This window comes from Calidris pugnax, unplaced genomic scaffold, assembly GCF_001431845.1.
Source record: "Calidris pugnax isolate Ruff unplaced genomic scaffold, ASM143184v1 scaffold39, whole genome shotgun sequence".
Taxonomy (NCBI): Eukaryota; Metazoa; Chordata; class Aves; order Charadriiformes; family Scolopacidae; genus Calidris; species Calidris pugnax.
Genome location: NW_015090828.1, coordinates 8,043,868 through 8,057,980, shown reverse-complemented (window position 1 = coordinate 8,057,980; position 14,113 = coordinate 8,043,868). Strand labels below are relative to the sequence as shown.

General features: G+C 37.4%; 1 protein-coding gene across 1 annotated transcript in view; it reads left to right on the top strand.

The window, feature by feature from the left end:
* The first annotated feature begins 5,215 nt into the window (after nucleotides 1-5,215).
* DNA2 (DNA replication helicase/nuclease 2) overlaps nucleotides 5,216-14,113 on the top strand; it is a 23,681-nt gene continuing 14,783 nt past the window's right edge. The window contains exons 1-8 of the mRNA XM_014940443.1: nucleotides 5,216-5,357; nucleotides 5,732-5,911; nucleotides 6,976-7,159; nucleotides 8,463-8,608; nucleotides 10,200-10,325; nucleotides 11,317-11,536; nucleotides 12,038-12,155; nucleotides 12,445-12,610. Coding sequence (XP_014795929.1) covers nucleotides 5,347-5,357; nucleotides 5,732-5,911; nucleotides 6,976-7,159; nucleotides 8,463-8,608; nucleotides 10,200-10,325; nucleotides 11,317-11,536; nucleotides 12,038-12,155; nucleotides 12,445-12,610 — 1,151 coding nt within the window. The 5' untranslated portion in view covers nucleotides 5,216-5,346. The remainder of the gene's footprint in view (nucleotides 5,358-5,731; nucleotides 5,912-6,975; nucleotides 7,160-8,462; nucleotides 8,609-10,199; nucleotides 10,326-11,316; nucleotides 11,537-12,037; nucleotides 12,156-12,444; nucleotides 12,611-14,113) is intronic.

The following is a 14,113-nucleotide window of genomic DNA, read 5'->3' as shown; positions in this document are numbered from 1 at the left end:
TAGGACTCCTTCAGGTCAGACAGTCTCATACAGAATTTCCATGAAGCATCTTGAAAATCTCAGGGTTTGTTTCCAGTGATTAGACACAGTGTGTTTCAGATAAACTGCATGCTTCATCTCTACAGTCTTACAACTAAAATTTTGCCTGCTGTAACTAAGGCATTTACAGGCATTACACAGAAAAGTTTTGTGTATTTGAACCTTTTTTTTTTTTTAATACTGATTAGTTCCAATGTCTCTGTATTTCATTACTATATTTTCCAGGTGTTTTTTTGTTGCTCATTTAAAGGAGCTCAAGGTGGACAAATTCTATTAATACTTGACAAATTCTGTTGGCACTCTTCAAATTCCTCCCCTCCTTCCCTGAAAAAGGAGCATGCAAGGCACTTGTAATAAGTCATCTTTTATGTTTGCAACTCAAAACAACTATGTCTGTTCAATTCAAACAGATATAAAAGAAAAGATCTCTGTGTTTGATCTTTAACTGTATTTTTTTTTCTGTGCAATTAGTGCAAGTGAGCCTGTTCAGCTCTGAGATCTCTTCTTCAGTGACGTGAGTGACAGATTGCCCCCCAAGCATCCTCAGAGTGGATCCCAGGGTGCTTCAGGCTGGTCTGGGTTAGGTTTTCCTTTACTCTCACTCTCCTGCTGTTTGCCATTTTGCCTTATCCAGGGTAGATAGGACTAGATACCACAGTGCTTCCACTGATCTGATGAAAGGTTAACCCACCAAGAGAAACAAATGGATTTTATTGGCGTCACCTTACTGAACCAGCTCATGCGCAGCTGCCTGCTTGCTAGATCTGATGCAGTATAGATTTAATTTCAGATATAGCTTCAGAAATAAACTCACCACCTGGAGTGGCAGCAGGCACATACGTATTACATTCAATAGGGGGAGACACAGCTGTAGGTTCCCCTCATAGATCTCCCTGATTAAATTTGTGGTCTCAAAAAATGAGGGCACATACAGCATATTAACTACTTATAGATAGCTAACTCCCTCTCTTTGTCACAGGATTGGAAGGAACACATTTCATTATGTTGTGAAAACAAATTTTTGACAATAAATTACTGAATTTACACAGTTCAAACTTGGATAATGCTGATGTACCTTAAAAGTGCAAGAATTTTTTTTTTGTAACCACTGATGCTAAAAAGAATTAAGAGCCATCATCTAAACACTTTTACTACAACATTTGGTACTGAAGTATGGTTTAGTGGTTTTCTGGATTTCACACACTCTCTGTAGAGATTCTCCATACTGCTTAGATTTTAGCTAACTTCAAAAAGTATTTAAAGCATATTTTGTGCTTTTATAGCCATATTATTTTAAGATATTTTTTAGTGTATGTGAGATGTGTAGGGAAATGAGAGAGACTACAGAACCCGAGGTTGTCAAGTATACAAAGTATTTATGTAATCTCTTTTAATGCCATACCAAAGCATGTATCTGTGCATTTAATGATATCAACATGTAACTATTGAATTACAAGTGAGCTTTTATTAGAGGTCCTGGAACAGAAAGCAACATTAATGTAGTTTACTGCATGCATTTCAGGACTATTCAAAAGTGAAGGGGCTAATTTAAGTATGTTCTTACCTTTTAAAAATCAAGTTTTGATCGTCTGTCAGGATGTCTAACCACTGGCCAAAACTGTGGTCTTTGCAGGTCTGGTGCCTCATCATGTTTCCCAATGTTTGTCTACATTAAAGAGATACATCACCAGGCTCTTAAATACATAATTTTCCTGACATGTAAACTACAGCACAATCATACTGATGTTTTAAGAATAGATTTAATAGCTGTATCCTTCAATCTTCGCTAAAAGTGATGGTCTAGGACCCAGAATGCTTTCCTGAAGTGGTGGTTTTGTGGCCAAAAAAAGTGAAAGTCTCTTCAAGCATTTCAATAAATAATGACAAAATGTATTCAATGTTGTTAGAAAAATCACAATTTGGAAACCAGTTTCTACATATATGTTCTACATTAAAAAAAAGCTGTATGTACACAAATAAAACCAGGGGGAACTTTTACAGTGACAAGTGGCTAGAAAAGATCTTAGGGCAGTTAGCATGGGCCTAATCTTACATGGCATTTCTGTACCTTTTCTGTGGAGCTGAATGTTCTCGATTCGGTTTGTTGAAGGCCAGGTATTTTATGTACTTTCCAGTACTAGCTCATGTAAACAGGTTTGTCCCTACCTTAAAATATGGTGACAAACCAGACTGCATGCTGCTGCGTTTACTTATTTAAGCACATGGACCATATTGAGCCTCTTGCGCAGGAAAAGAAAATGAAGAACTATATTGGAGTCTATAGATGTGTATATGTACTGTTTCTAAAGTATGGTATGCAATAGACTATGACACGTTTTGCTCCTCCTACAATTCTTTTTGTTAGAGGGAGTTATTTTCCAGACTTGTTTATACATGATTTGCATTGGTACTCTTGATTTTACTCACTTGATTCAGGAAAACTGTAAAGCATTTACTTTAAGTGATGTAAGTTATTTATTTATTGTAAATATTTTAGCAGTGTCTTTTAAGAATTGGTAATGGTTATGTGAAGTGGTGGATGATAAGATCGATTTGCCTAATTTTGACAAATTTTACAAGCTGGATTTTGAGTTATATATTCAATACCAACTTTTGTGGCTCTTTTTTTTTTTATTTTCAATTTCTTAAAAGTATGCATTTCTTTGATATTGAACAGTGTAGCTATGGACAGAGAATGAGATGTATTTGAATTTATTTTATTAAAAATTTTGAAGTAATGTCTTTGTGTGATTTGTACATGTTGCAGCCAGAAAAAATGCATGTTTCTGGAATTATCTGTATGTTTCCCATGTGGGTAAATCTGCATAACATTGTCATTCTTAATTAAGGGACAACAACAAAGACTTTTCATCTGATCTTTAGTTTCATGTAAAGGAAAACTAAGATTTAACTTCATATTTAGCTTCAGAAATAAACTCACCACCTGGAGTGGCAGCAGGCACATACGTATTACATTCAATAGGGGGAGACACAGCTGTAGGTTCCCCTCATAGATCTCCCTGATTAAATTTGTGGTCTCAAAAAATGAGGGCACATACAGCATATTAACTATTTATAGATAGCTAACTCCCTCTCTGTCACAGGATTGGAACACATTTCATTATGTTGTGAAAACAAATTTTTGATAAATTCCTGAATTTACACAGTTCAAACTTGGAGAATGCTGATGCACCTTAAAATTGCAAGATTATTTTTTTTTTGTAACCACTGATGCCCAAAAGAATTAAGAGCCATCGTCTAAACAGTTTTACTACAACATTTGGTACTGAAGTGTGGTTTTCTGGATTTCACAGACTCTCTGTAGAGATTCTCCACATTGCTTAGATTTTAGCTAACTTCAAAAAATATTTAAAGCATATTTTGTGCTTTTATAGCCATATTATTTTAAGATATTTCTTAGTGTATGTGAGATGTATAGGGAAATGAGAGAGACTACAGAACCCAAGGCTGTCAAGTATACAAAGTATTTATGTAATCTCTTTTAATGCCATACCAAAGCATGTATCTGTGCATTTAATGATATCAACATGTAACTATTGAATTACAAGTGAGCTTTTATTAGAGGTCCTGGAACAGAAAGCAACATTAATGTAGTTCACTGCATGCATTTCAGGACTATTCCAAAGTGAAGGGGCTAATTTAAGTATGTTCTTACCTTTTAAAAATCAAGTTTTGATCGTCTGTCAGGATGTCTAACCACTGGCCAAAACTGTGGTCTTTGCAGGTCTGGAGCCTCATCATGTTTCCCAATGTTTGTCTACATTAAAGAGATACAACACCAGGCTCTTAAATACATAATTTTCCTGACATGTGAACTACAGCACAATCATACTGATGTTTTAAGAATAGATTTAATCGGTGTATCCTTCAATCTTTGCTAAAAGTGATGGTCTAGGACCCAGAATGCTTTCCTGAAGTAGTAGTTTTGTGGCCAAAAAAAGGAGCAAAGAAAGGAAAACTGTGTATCTGAGACTTCTCTGATGCTAAAAAGAATTAAGAGCCATCATCTAAACACTTTTACTACAACATTTGGTACTGAAGTATGGTTTAGTGGTTTTCTGGATTTCACACACTCTCTGTAGAGATTCTCCATACTGCTTAGATTTTAGCTAACTTCAAAAAGTATTTAAAGCATATTTTGTGCTTTTATAGCCATATTATTTTAAGATATTTTTTAGTGTATGTGAGATGTGTAGGGAAATGAGAGAGACTACAGAACCCGAGGTTGTCAAGTATACAAAGTATTTATGTAATCTCTTTTAATGCCATACCAAAGTACGTATCTGTGCATTTAATGGTATCAACATGTAACTATTAAATTACAAGTGAGCTTTTATTAGAGGTCCTGGAACAGAAAGCAACATTAATGTAGTTTACTGCATGCATTTCAGGACTATTCAAAAGTGAAGGGGCTAATTTAAGTATGTTCTTACCTTTTAAAAATCAAGTTTTGATCGTCTGTCAGGATGTCTAACCACTGGCCAAAACTGTGGTCTTTGCAGGTCTGGAGCCTCATCATGTTTCCCAATGTTTGTCTACATTAAAGAGATACAACACCAGGCTCTTAAATACATAATTTTCCTGACATGTGAACTACAGCACAATCATACTGATGTTTTAAGAATAGATTTAATCGGTGTATCCTTCAATCTTTGCTAAAAGTGATGGTCTAGGACCCAGAATGCTTTCCTGAAGTAGTAGTTTTGTGGCCAAAAAAAGGAGCAAAGAAAGGAAAACTGTGTATCTGAGACTTCTCTATCACCTCAGAAAGCCTGTCAGTGAACAGCGTCAAATGTAATGGGTTCTTACGAGAAAAGGAAGTTTGACTCTCGGGCTGAGGTTCACCCCTGAGCAGTGGGAGCGAAAGGCAGATCTAATTTACCTCAGAGGCGGTTGTAAGAGCACTCGGCGCTGAGGGAATAAACGACAGCCGGGGCTGAGAACGTGCCCGCCCCTGGGCTCGGCCATCGCTCCCTCACAGCCGCCTCGCGCCTCCAGCCGCCCTGCCCGCGCGCGGGAAGCTCGCGCCGCTCCCCGCGCCGCCGAAGAACCGCCCTCCCCGCACCTCCCATTGGCTACGCTCCCTCTCTCCCCGCCAATGGGCGAGCTGGGAGGGGAGATAGGGCGGGGCTTTCCCTGAAGTGGGCGGGGAGTGGGGCTGCACCGCGCCTGTGCCCCGGGAGGGGGGTCTCCTGAAGTGCGGGGTTCAGGGGGCACTGACTGACCCCCTCTGAGTGTGTCAGTGCTGGGCTGTGGAGCTGAGGCCGGACGGCAAAGGATCTCCTCATGGCGGAGAGGTTGGCGGTTAGGCGGGGAGGGAAGGAAGAAAGAAGAAGAAGAAGGAGGGGGTGGAAGCGGCCGCGAGCGCGGGGAGTTTGAAATTTAATACAGCGGGGCACGCGGGCTGGCTCGCGCCTCACCGGCTCCGGGCCTGAGGAGCCCTGATGGCGGCCGCAGTGGGGACGGGGCGGTACAGGCCTTCGTGGGAATGGGGGGGAGGTGGGAAGCGGTCGGGGCTGCCCGGAGTAACCGGTGAGAGGAACCCGTTTGCGCCGGGCAGGGTGGGCTCCGGGCCGGGCCCCGGGTGTGAGCTCGGTCCGTGCCTGCCCCCCGCAGCTCTACCGGGCACGGCTCCGTGGTGTGTCTTTGCGTTAATCAATTGTTGCTTCAGTTTTCAGAAGAAAGCGACTGACTCCCCCGATACAGTGCTTAGGAGTGGGTTGAACAACAGATACCGTGTACTGGAAGTCAGTGTCATACAGAGAAACGGAAGCGACCCTGAGAAACACTTGACAATTACAGCGTCTCAGTCGCTGGATGATACAGAGCTGTGCATTCTTCGGAATGGCTGGTAATACATACAGATGTGTAGATGTCTGAAAAGAGGATGAAAGACTGAATTATTAAGTCACTTTTCATTGTGTTGCCTTTGAGATGAATTTTACTGTCTTTAAGTGGTGTGAAATCCTGAAACAACCTTTATCTAATGCAATATTATCAGTATATTAGTGTAATGGACAGTCATCTTGAGAGAACTGATGTCGTGTAATTTGTGTTGAGTGGATATTGCTACTTTAGAGCTCTAATTTGTCTTTGTGCTAGCAAACAGCAAGATATAATAATAACTTCTAAGCTGGCTGTTTTCTTGCTATTGCTAGACAATTGCTATTATCTTGCAACAATTAGAAGTAGTCTTCTAAATGATGTACCCTGCATTGTACATACAAATGTACAAAGCTATGTTGGTAAATATGAGATTTTTTGCAGTCTGTTAAAATCATATTAGCTTGGGCACTACTGCAAAAGTTTTTTCCAGTAAGGTTAGGATTCTAGTTGAGGTGTTTGTCCACTTCATGTTGTGTTACAGAAGAAAAGACTAGCTTAGAGCTTAGTCTTTTGAAACACATGGGTGTGCACGTGCTATTTGGCACTGCTTTTCATAGTCCATGCAAGCCTGAAAGGTGGGGAGAAAAGTATAAGACTCCATTTCTTGAAGGAAAAAACATAAGATCTTGAACCTTGAAATTTCTAAATCAATAAAAATGTTTTTAGATTTTCCTAAGCCTCCGGAAAAAGGAGAATTTTTAAGTGAAAAGGTAGCTCTCATGTAATGAGGAAGTAGTATGCCAATATAAAGTATATGGCTCAGTACATGTATCTGTAATGACTTAACATCAAGAGGATTTACCTACATCCAGACTGTTCTGATGCATGATCCAATACTGAAATTTATTGAAGTTTTGTCAGTAAAAATTCCTTTATTCACTTTCAGAATTTATTTAGGTCAGCTTCCTAAAAAAGAACCACAATAACCTCCTGTTTCAAAGTATGTTGAATCTGATATATTAAGGTGTAATTTCTAATACATTGTGTCTGTAGCTTTCAAATGGTATTTCATGTGTATTAATGTTACAGGGAGTCCGTTCCGGTTGTTCCAGGAGACATCATTCACTTAGAAGGGGAGTGTAGCTCTGGTACCTGGGTGATAAATGAACAGTCTGGATACCTGGTTCTTTACCCAGATTTGCTGCTTTCTGGCACTACGATATCAAATAGTATTCGATGTGTGAGAAGAGCAGTGCTGGGTGAAAGGTTTAGGGTAAGTGTTATTTCTAGACCATCAAGCATATTAATGGGTTACTGTTCCACTGAGACTGGGGGTTTAGCTCAATATTAAAACTGTGATGCTATATTGCAAAATGTCAGTGTTAGCTAATCGTAATGTTTATAACGTAGAATAACTTAGAATGGAAACTGTCTGTCTCTGGTTGAACTCCTTGTGTTTTTTGAGAATTTCAGCTGAAATAATCTTGTATTCTTAATATAGCTAATGGGACAAAGAAGTGGTCTTCCCACTTAAAATTCTGGCAACTTTTTTGATAATCTCTTGCCACATTTTGCGTGGATATGAATCCTTTGAGAGATGTGCCTCTTGGCAACCATATGAAAACATAACCACACTTGGCCAAGTGGCCAACTGAAAAAATTAGCCAATTCAGTTAGTAACTGGTGTGGGCTAACTCTGGAGTCTGAATCCAGCTGCTGAAACTTGGGAAGAGGAAAAGTTTCTTGTGGTAATGGCCTTGCTGATATGCAGATGGCAGTGAAGCAACAGTTGCCCATTTCAGCTGAAGAAAACTTCCAGATGGGGTAGGAATATAAATCCAAATGGACAAGGGAATTGTAATGGAATGGTGAGCTGGCTGGCAGGGAGCCTGTGACTGAAACAGGAGTATTAAGTACAGGAGATTAAGACTGTGAAATAGTGTCAGCTCTTCAATTAGAGGAGTAATGGGAATAAACTGATTGTTTGGAAGGGACAATGCAGAGTGTCTTGGCTCTGGGATAACACCATCCACCTGTTGTAAGTGTAACCCACAAGTGCCAGGTCTGTAAAAGATACTGGTAAGTACTTAAACCACAGTGATTAGTTGCTCATGCATGGGTCATAACTTAGACTCCTAAGAATTGAAAGTGGTACTATGGAGCCCAGTCCTGGTGATGGTTAGATGGGTTCCTGAGTCATTTTGGAGATAATTGAAATAGTTTGTGAGTTGGTAACACACAGGAAATTGCTTCATGCAAAAATAGTATCTGTAAAATTGTAAAGGTAAGCATTTGCATTGGGAAATACTGTAAATACTGCCCACAGGCAAAACTAACATCAGTGTTGGGATAAAAAGATAGAAAACAATACGAAAGACCTGTTTCAATTTGGCTCGTTTCACAGTCAGGTTTGAATAGCTATTGATTAGTGAGGTGAAAGCTCTAATGATCTTGCAATGAAATAAATGCAGTCCATCATGTGAAGCAAATAAAAACCAGAAATTTAATAGAAAAGTTGTCATGAAGTGGGCATAAATCTTCATGTATATATGTGTGTTATACAACATCTGTTGCAGGGCTCAGAGTCTGGTTCGCGCCAAACACTTGTTGGTACGATTCTTCATGAAATTTTCCAGCTATCAGTAACCAATAACTTGGCACAAGCAAAAGTAGAAGAACTAGCCCGTAAAATTGTTTATGGACAAAAGTATCTCAAAGAAATGTAAGTAGTATTGAAGGTGTCTTATGTGTTTGGAAGGAATGCTGCAACTAGCTGATAAAGTTCTAATTTAAAAAAAAGTGTAGTGCTAGTATCAGGAGAATATTTTGCCAAATGTGTAATGACCTTGTGTAATGAAACCTGGGTATCCTTTAGTAAGACAATTCTCTTTTTCATAATGTGATTTAGTTTGCCTTCCCTGCTGAGATACTTCTATTGATCTGAACTATGCTTCTGGAGTAACTATATGTCTGGGTTGTTTTTTTTCTTTAAGGCCAAGCAGGTTGGAGTGTTTGTGCCTGTAATATTAGATTTCAAGGCATCTCCCAAAGCTCTTAAGCGTGATGAGCATAATTAATTTTGATCCTTGGGAGATGAACTAGAAACTTGTGACTGACCAAGCATTGAGATGTCTGATGTTTTCATATTCTTTATCAGGTTACTTAATGTCTCAATTGTTAGAGGACCTTGAACTTATTGACTCTGCAAAGCTGATAGAAGTGCTAGCCAAATAAATAGTCTTCATATTTCCATCAGCAAATGATAAGATGAATGGCTGTCAGTTTTCAGATTTTATTGCAGACTTGATTAAAATCTAATTCGTCATGTAAAAAAAAAAACCAACAACAAAACCCAAAAAACAAAAAACTTCTAGACTATTATAAACTGTATATTGGACAATGTCAGTATCTATAAGACCCAGATGAGTTGGAAGTTGAAATTGTAACAAGATTTATTACTCTAGTTCTGTTATGAATGTAGATGTTTTTAAGTAACCTTAGCAATTACAATTCAAAGTTTTTGTGTCACTCTGGGCCTTTCTCTTTGAAACTGTTGATTTGCAATTCTTCTTTGCATATATAGGCTATTGTTTGTTAGGGTTGAAAAGTAAGTTACATAAGCTTGCTGGCTGTGCACATTTGCACTTGTATGAACCTTTTTGTGCAAAACCCACTTGCATTTCTCTATTGCTGTAGAATAATGACATTATTTCCAGTGAATGCCAGCACTGAATTATATAATGCCACATGATTAGGTTCTGGTTAATGAGACTTATGCTTTCTTGCGTATTTGTAACTGTAGCAACTGCAGAGGATCGTGATTAATTTCCAATTAAGATGTTCTGAAGCCTGTCAAAATGTATGTGAAGAAAAAGTAGCAGATTGGTGTATTCAGACAAAAAGCAAATGGTCTTTTTTAAATTTTTTTTAAAGATTTTCAGTTTTGCAGAGAGCATAGGAATAGCCATTTTGAAATGCATGAGTCTGGTACGCCTTCCTTGCAATCTAACTGTTAGTTTTATTTCATCACATCTACTGTCCTGATGCTTTCATTGTGCTACTCCTGTCATTTCAGAAGTTACATCAGAAACAAATATAGCGTATTCTATCTCTTGTAATGGATGTTCAGTTTTTTGAGTTAATCGGTTGAGTTTAACCTTAATTAATCTGTCATTATCTACAATTTATAGATGTTCATTAAAACTTTATGGTTATCCCCATTAATCTTACTGCTACTTGAGTCAAAATCTTGTTGCTACCAGCAGCAAATCTAATATTTTTGTCTCCTTAATGTGCATGGCTTTATTTTTTAGGTATCACTTAAATCTGAAACAAACAGAAATAATGCAGGAAATGGAAGAATATTTGCCATCTTTTTTTAAATGGGCAGAAGACTTCATGCACAATCCAGCTAACCAAAATAAAATGCAACTAAAACTGTAAGAAGCCAGAATTGAAAGTTAAAACTGTTCTAAGTTGTATATCTTGTTTGGTTCACTTTAAATGCAAATCTGTTCAGTGATACAGAGCTAATAAAGCACATCTGTTCAGTGATATGGAGCTGACTCGGGAAAAACTGTTCTAAGTTGTATATCTTGTTTGGCTCACTTTTAATGCAAATCTGTTCAGTGATATGGAGCTAATAATGCACATCTGTTCAGTGATATGGAGCCTCACTGCCAAAACGGCTAATGTTGAGAGCTGTGTGTTTGGCTGCCATCGTGAATACTGGGGAAGACAAGACTGAGGGTGAACTGACATAAAAATCTTCTTGGTCTTAAAATTCTTCTAAACCTTGTGGTATGAAGTAGAAATCTTAGTAATTAGAAAAGCAAGTATATTTGATCTACTGACTAAGCTAGAAGCTACTATAAATATGTTGAAAACTACAAGGCAGAATGTGAAACTATTTATTAATCAAATGTAATTCTTCATTAAGATAACAAGTTTATCAGTGAAATGGTGATTTTACATAACTGCTGAGCAATTTTTGTCTATGGCTTCTTGATGTTAATCATCATAGCCATGGGGTGTTAAAGTTCCGGTGAAATGGCAGCTCCAATTAAAATCTGTATGCTACTTTCCAGTGTGTATCACTAAACTTTTTGAAGAAACAAAGTGTTTTAGAGTGTGGTTAGTCAGAAAAGACCAAAACCTATTAAAAACAGTTCAAGATTCTTTTTTAACCTTGAAATTTAGGTGAACAGCAAAACTATGTGCCAGTGTGCAATTTAAACTTTCTGATATGCCGCTTCCTCCGTTAATGGGACAATAGTTTGAGTGAGACTCGATGTAATTTTTTTTATAAAGTTAGTGCCCGAAGAGCGCCTATATTGCAAAAATATTCAATATGTAGTTGCAACATGTTTTAATACTTAAATATTAAGAATTAAGGAAAACTGCTAACTTCTGATTTAATTTTCTTCCTAGGTCAAGTGGTGGAAAAAAGGAAGATACCTCTTGTAAGATAGAGATTGCAGATATCTTAGACATCGAAGAGAATATTTGGTCTCCCAGGTTTGGGTTGAAGGGAAAGATTGATGTTACAGCCAGGGTGAAAATCCATCACCAGTCCGGAGTACAGTCTAGGATAATGCCATTGGAGCTCAAGTCTGGCAAGGAATCTAACTCTATAGAGCACAGAAGTCAGGTACAAAACCCCAAATGTCTAATTTCACATCTTGTGCTATGTATACTTTTGTTAGATGGCCCGTTCTGTCTTATCAGTGTGAAACACTTTGTACATGGTATAATCTAAATTTATGGATGTCAGATCCTGGTATGCCCAAAGCTGCTTATACAAAATGAAAAGTGAACTGAGGAGTGAGAGGTATATACATTTACCACTTTTAAACTCATTTATAGTTTTTATTCTGAAATATCTGTATGAAGTTCAGGTAAACTGCGTCAAGAATTACATTGTATGTCTTTCCAGATAGCTGGCCCCATCTGGAGGTAGTAGCCTTTTTAGAAGCTTTTGTTAAGGAAGATGCCTTTTAATTGAAATCCTTGGTTAGGTGCTTATTACTTATGGCTTCTAGATTATTTGTGATAGCAATGGCTACTTAACCATATAAATTATGGAAAAACTAAATACAGCTTATATATTTTGTTCTTAATACATTGTAATAAGCTTATATATAATGTGCAGGTTATTCTGTATACATTGTTGAATTTGGAACGGAGAGTAGATCCTGAAGCTGGATTTCTTCTTTATCTTAAAACTGGTACTATGTACCCTGTTTCTGGAGCACGCATGGACCGAAGAGGTAAAGTTGTTCCCCTTCTCCAGAAACCATAATTATCTTAATTAAAATGAAACACTTTAGTAATAGTTATAAGGTTTACTCTCATGAACGTATCTGTACTTGGAGATGTATTGCTTGTTATAATGTTACTAATTCCAGTAGACTTATGCTAACAAACTGTTTTATTAATACCACACTAGGACTTTGCTTGCTTCTTAGCTGACTAAAGTTGGTGGCTAGTTACTTTGGAGTTAGAAATTATCACAAAGCAAGCCCAAAACACCAGCTTAGTTTGTTCTTTTCTTGACAGAATTAATGAAGTTAAGAAACCATGTGGCCTTCTACTTAATGCACAGTACATCTAAATCTGCCGTGGGAAGAGAGCAGTCGCAGCTTGCTGCTTTGCCTCCTGTAATTGATGACAGTCAAGCCTGTAAATATTGCTCCCAGATACATAATTGCTTTCTATACAGCAGGTAAAGAAAAGTTTGACTCGTGTCTTTTAAATAAGCTTGAATAATTGTAGCTTTTGATACTGTGGTTTCATTTTTATGGTTGACAGCTTCTTATTTCTCTATTGAGGGCTCTTGCACCCCAAAAGAATGTTCTGTACACCCCATTGCAACTTTTATAGTGCAAGTCCCCGATCTTGCAGAGACTTAACGTATTTGCTCAGGTTCACTTTCTACAAGGCAAAATCTGAGATAAGTCTCAACAAAATACTTGCTGGCAATAACAGATTTCTGTTATATCAACATTAATAGTAATTATGATTTTAAAAAGATATATTCTTGCAACTCTTTGAATGGGCAGCCTTCTAAGGCTCAATTAGGCTTGGACAACAGCTCTGTTTCCCTGTAAGGTATCACACAAGTAATGATACATTGATACTACTCTGCTCAAGTGTTATTGCATCTCCTGCTAAAGACAAGTCATGAGCAAATATTTGGTAAATTTTCACATGAAGTTATTGAATTGTTTTTAAAATTGTTAAAAGTTTTAGTCTTGTCTTTACCCTGCACAAAAAACCAGAACCAAAATTATATAATAAGGAGATCAAATGAGATCTTTTTAAAATTGTTAAAAGTTTTAGTCTTGTTTTTATGCTGCACAAAAAATAGAACCAAAATTATATAATGAAGAGATCAAATGAGATTTGTTAGAACAGGAGGGCTTTAGGGGTGATCTTGTGTACATGTAATGCCTGATTGTTTTTAAAACTGTAGAGGTAAAAGTGTATGTTGAGGGAACTAGCTTTGTGGGCATATGTGATGTGTTTTTGTAAACTAGTTTTTGTGAAATATTACTTCTAATATTCAGTTGTTACGGAAACAGGATTATTGCTAGCTAGGTGGCTATTAACTTCTGGACTAACTTTTTCTCTTCAGTTGCATTTTGTATATGTGATTAGGTATAATATCTATTGATAATTAGTTTTGAGATAAAAGGAGTTGAAGTCTGCTTGTATATTAACTATAAAATCCCCTTCATTTAGCTATATCTCCATATAGTATTCATATATTACAAAAAAGGGAATAAAAGATCAACTATCTAAATGTACACAGTATTGTCTTCGACTAACTTCTTGTCCTTAAAAATTCAAAATCATAGAGATGATGTGAAGTTACGAATATGAGATTGTGTGGTTGGACTCAATGATCTCAAAGATCTCAGTCATCTTCCAGCCATGAATATTCTGTGATTCTGTGAAAAAGGGTACAGATTCATTTATTTCAGTGATGATAGACTAATATATCTAGTAGGTTACAGCATATAATTTAGATTGGCATTATCTACATATAGTCTTACAAGAAAAAAAAGATACAAGTTGACTCTTTCCTGTGTTTTCTACTTCTAGAGCTGTAGAACAAAAAATGGCCAGTGTGTCTTTTCCTCCTGCTATGGTACCTGTTATTGAAAGAGAGACCCAGCACCTGAAGCACTCCCACTTAGAGTATTTCAGCCTGTGGTATCTAATG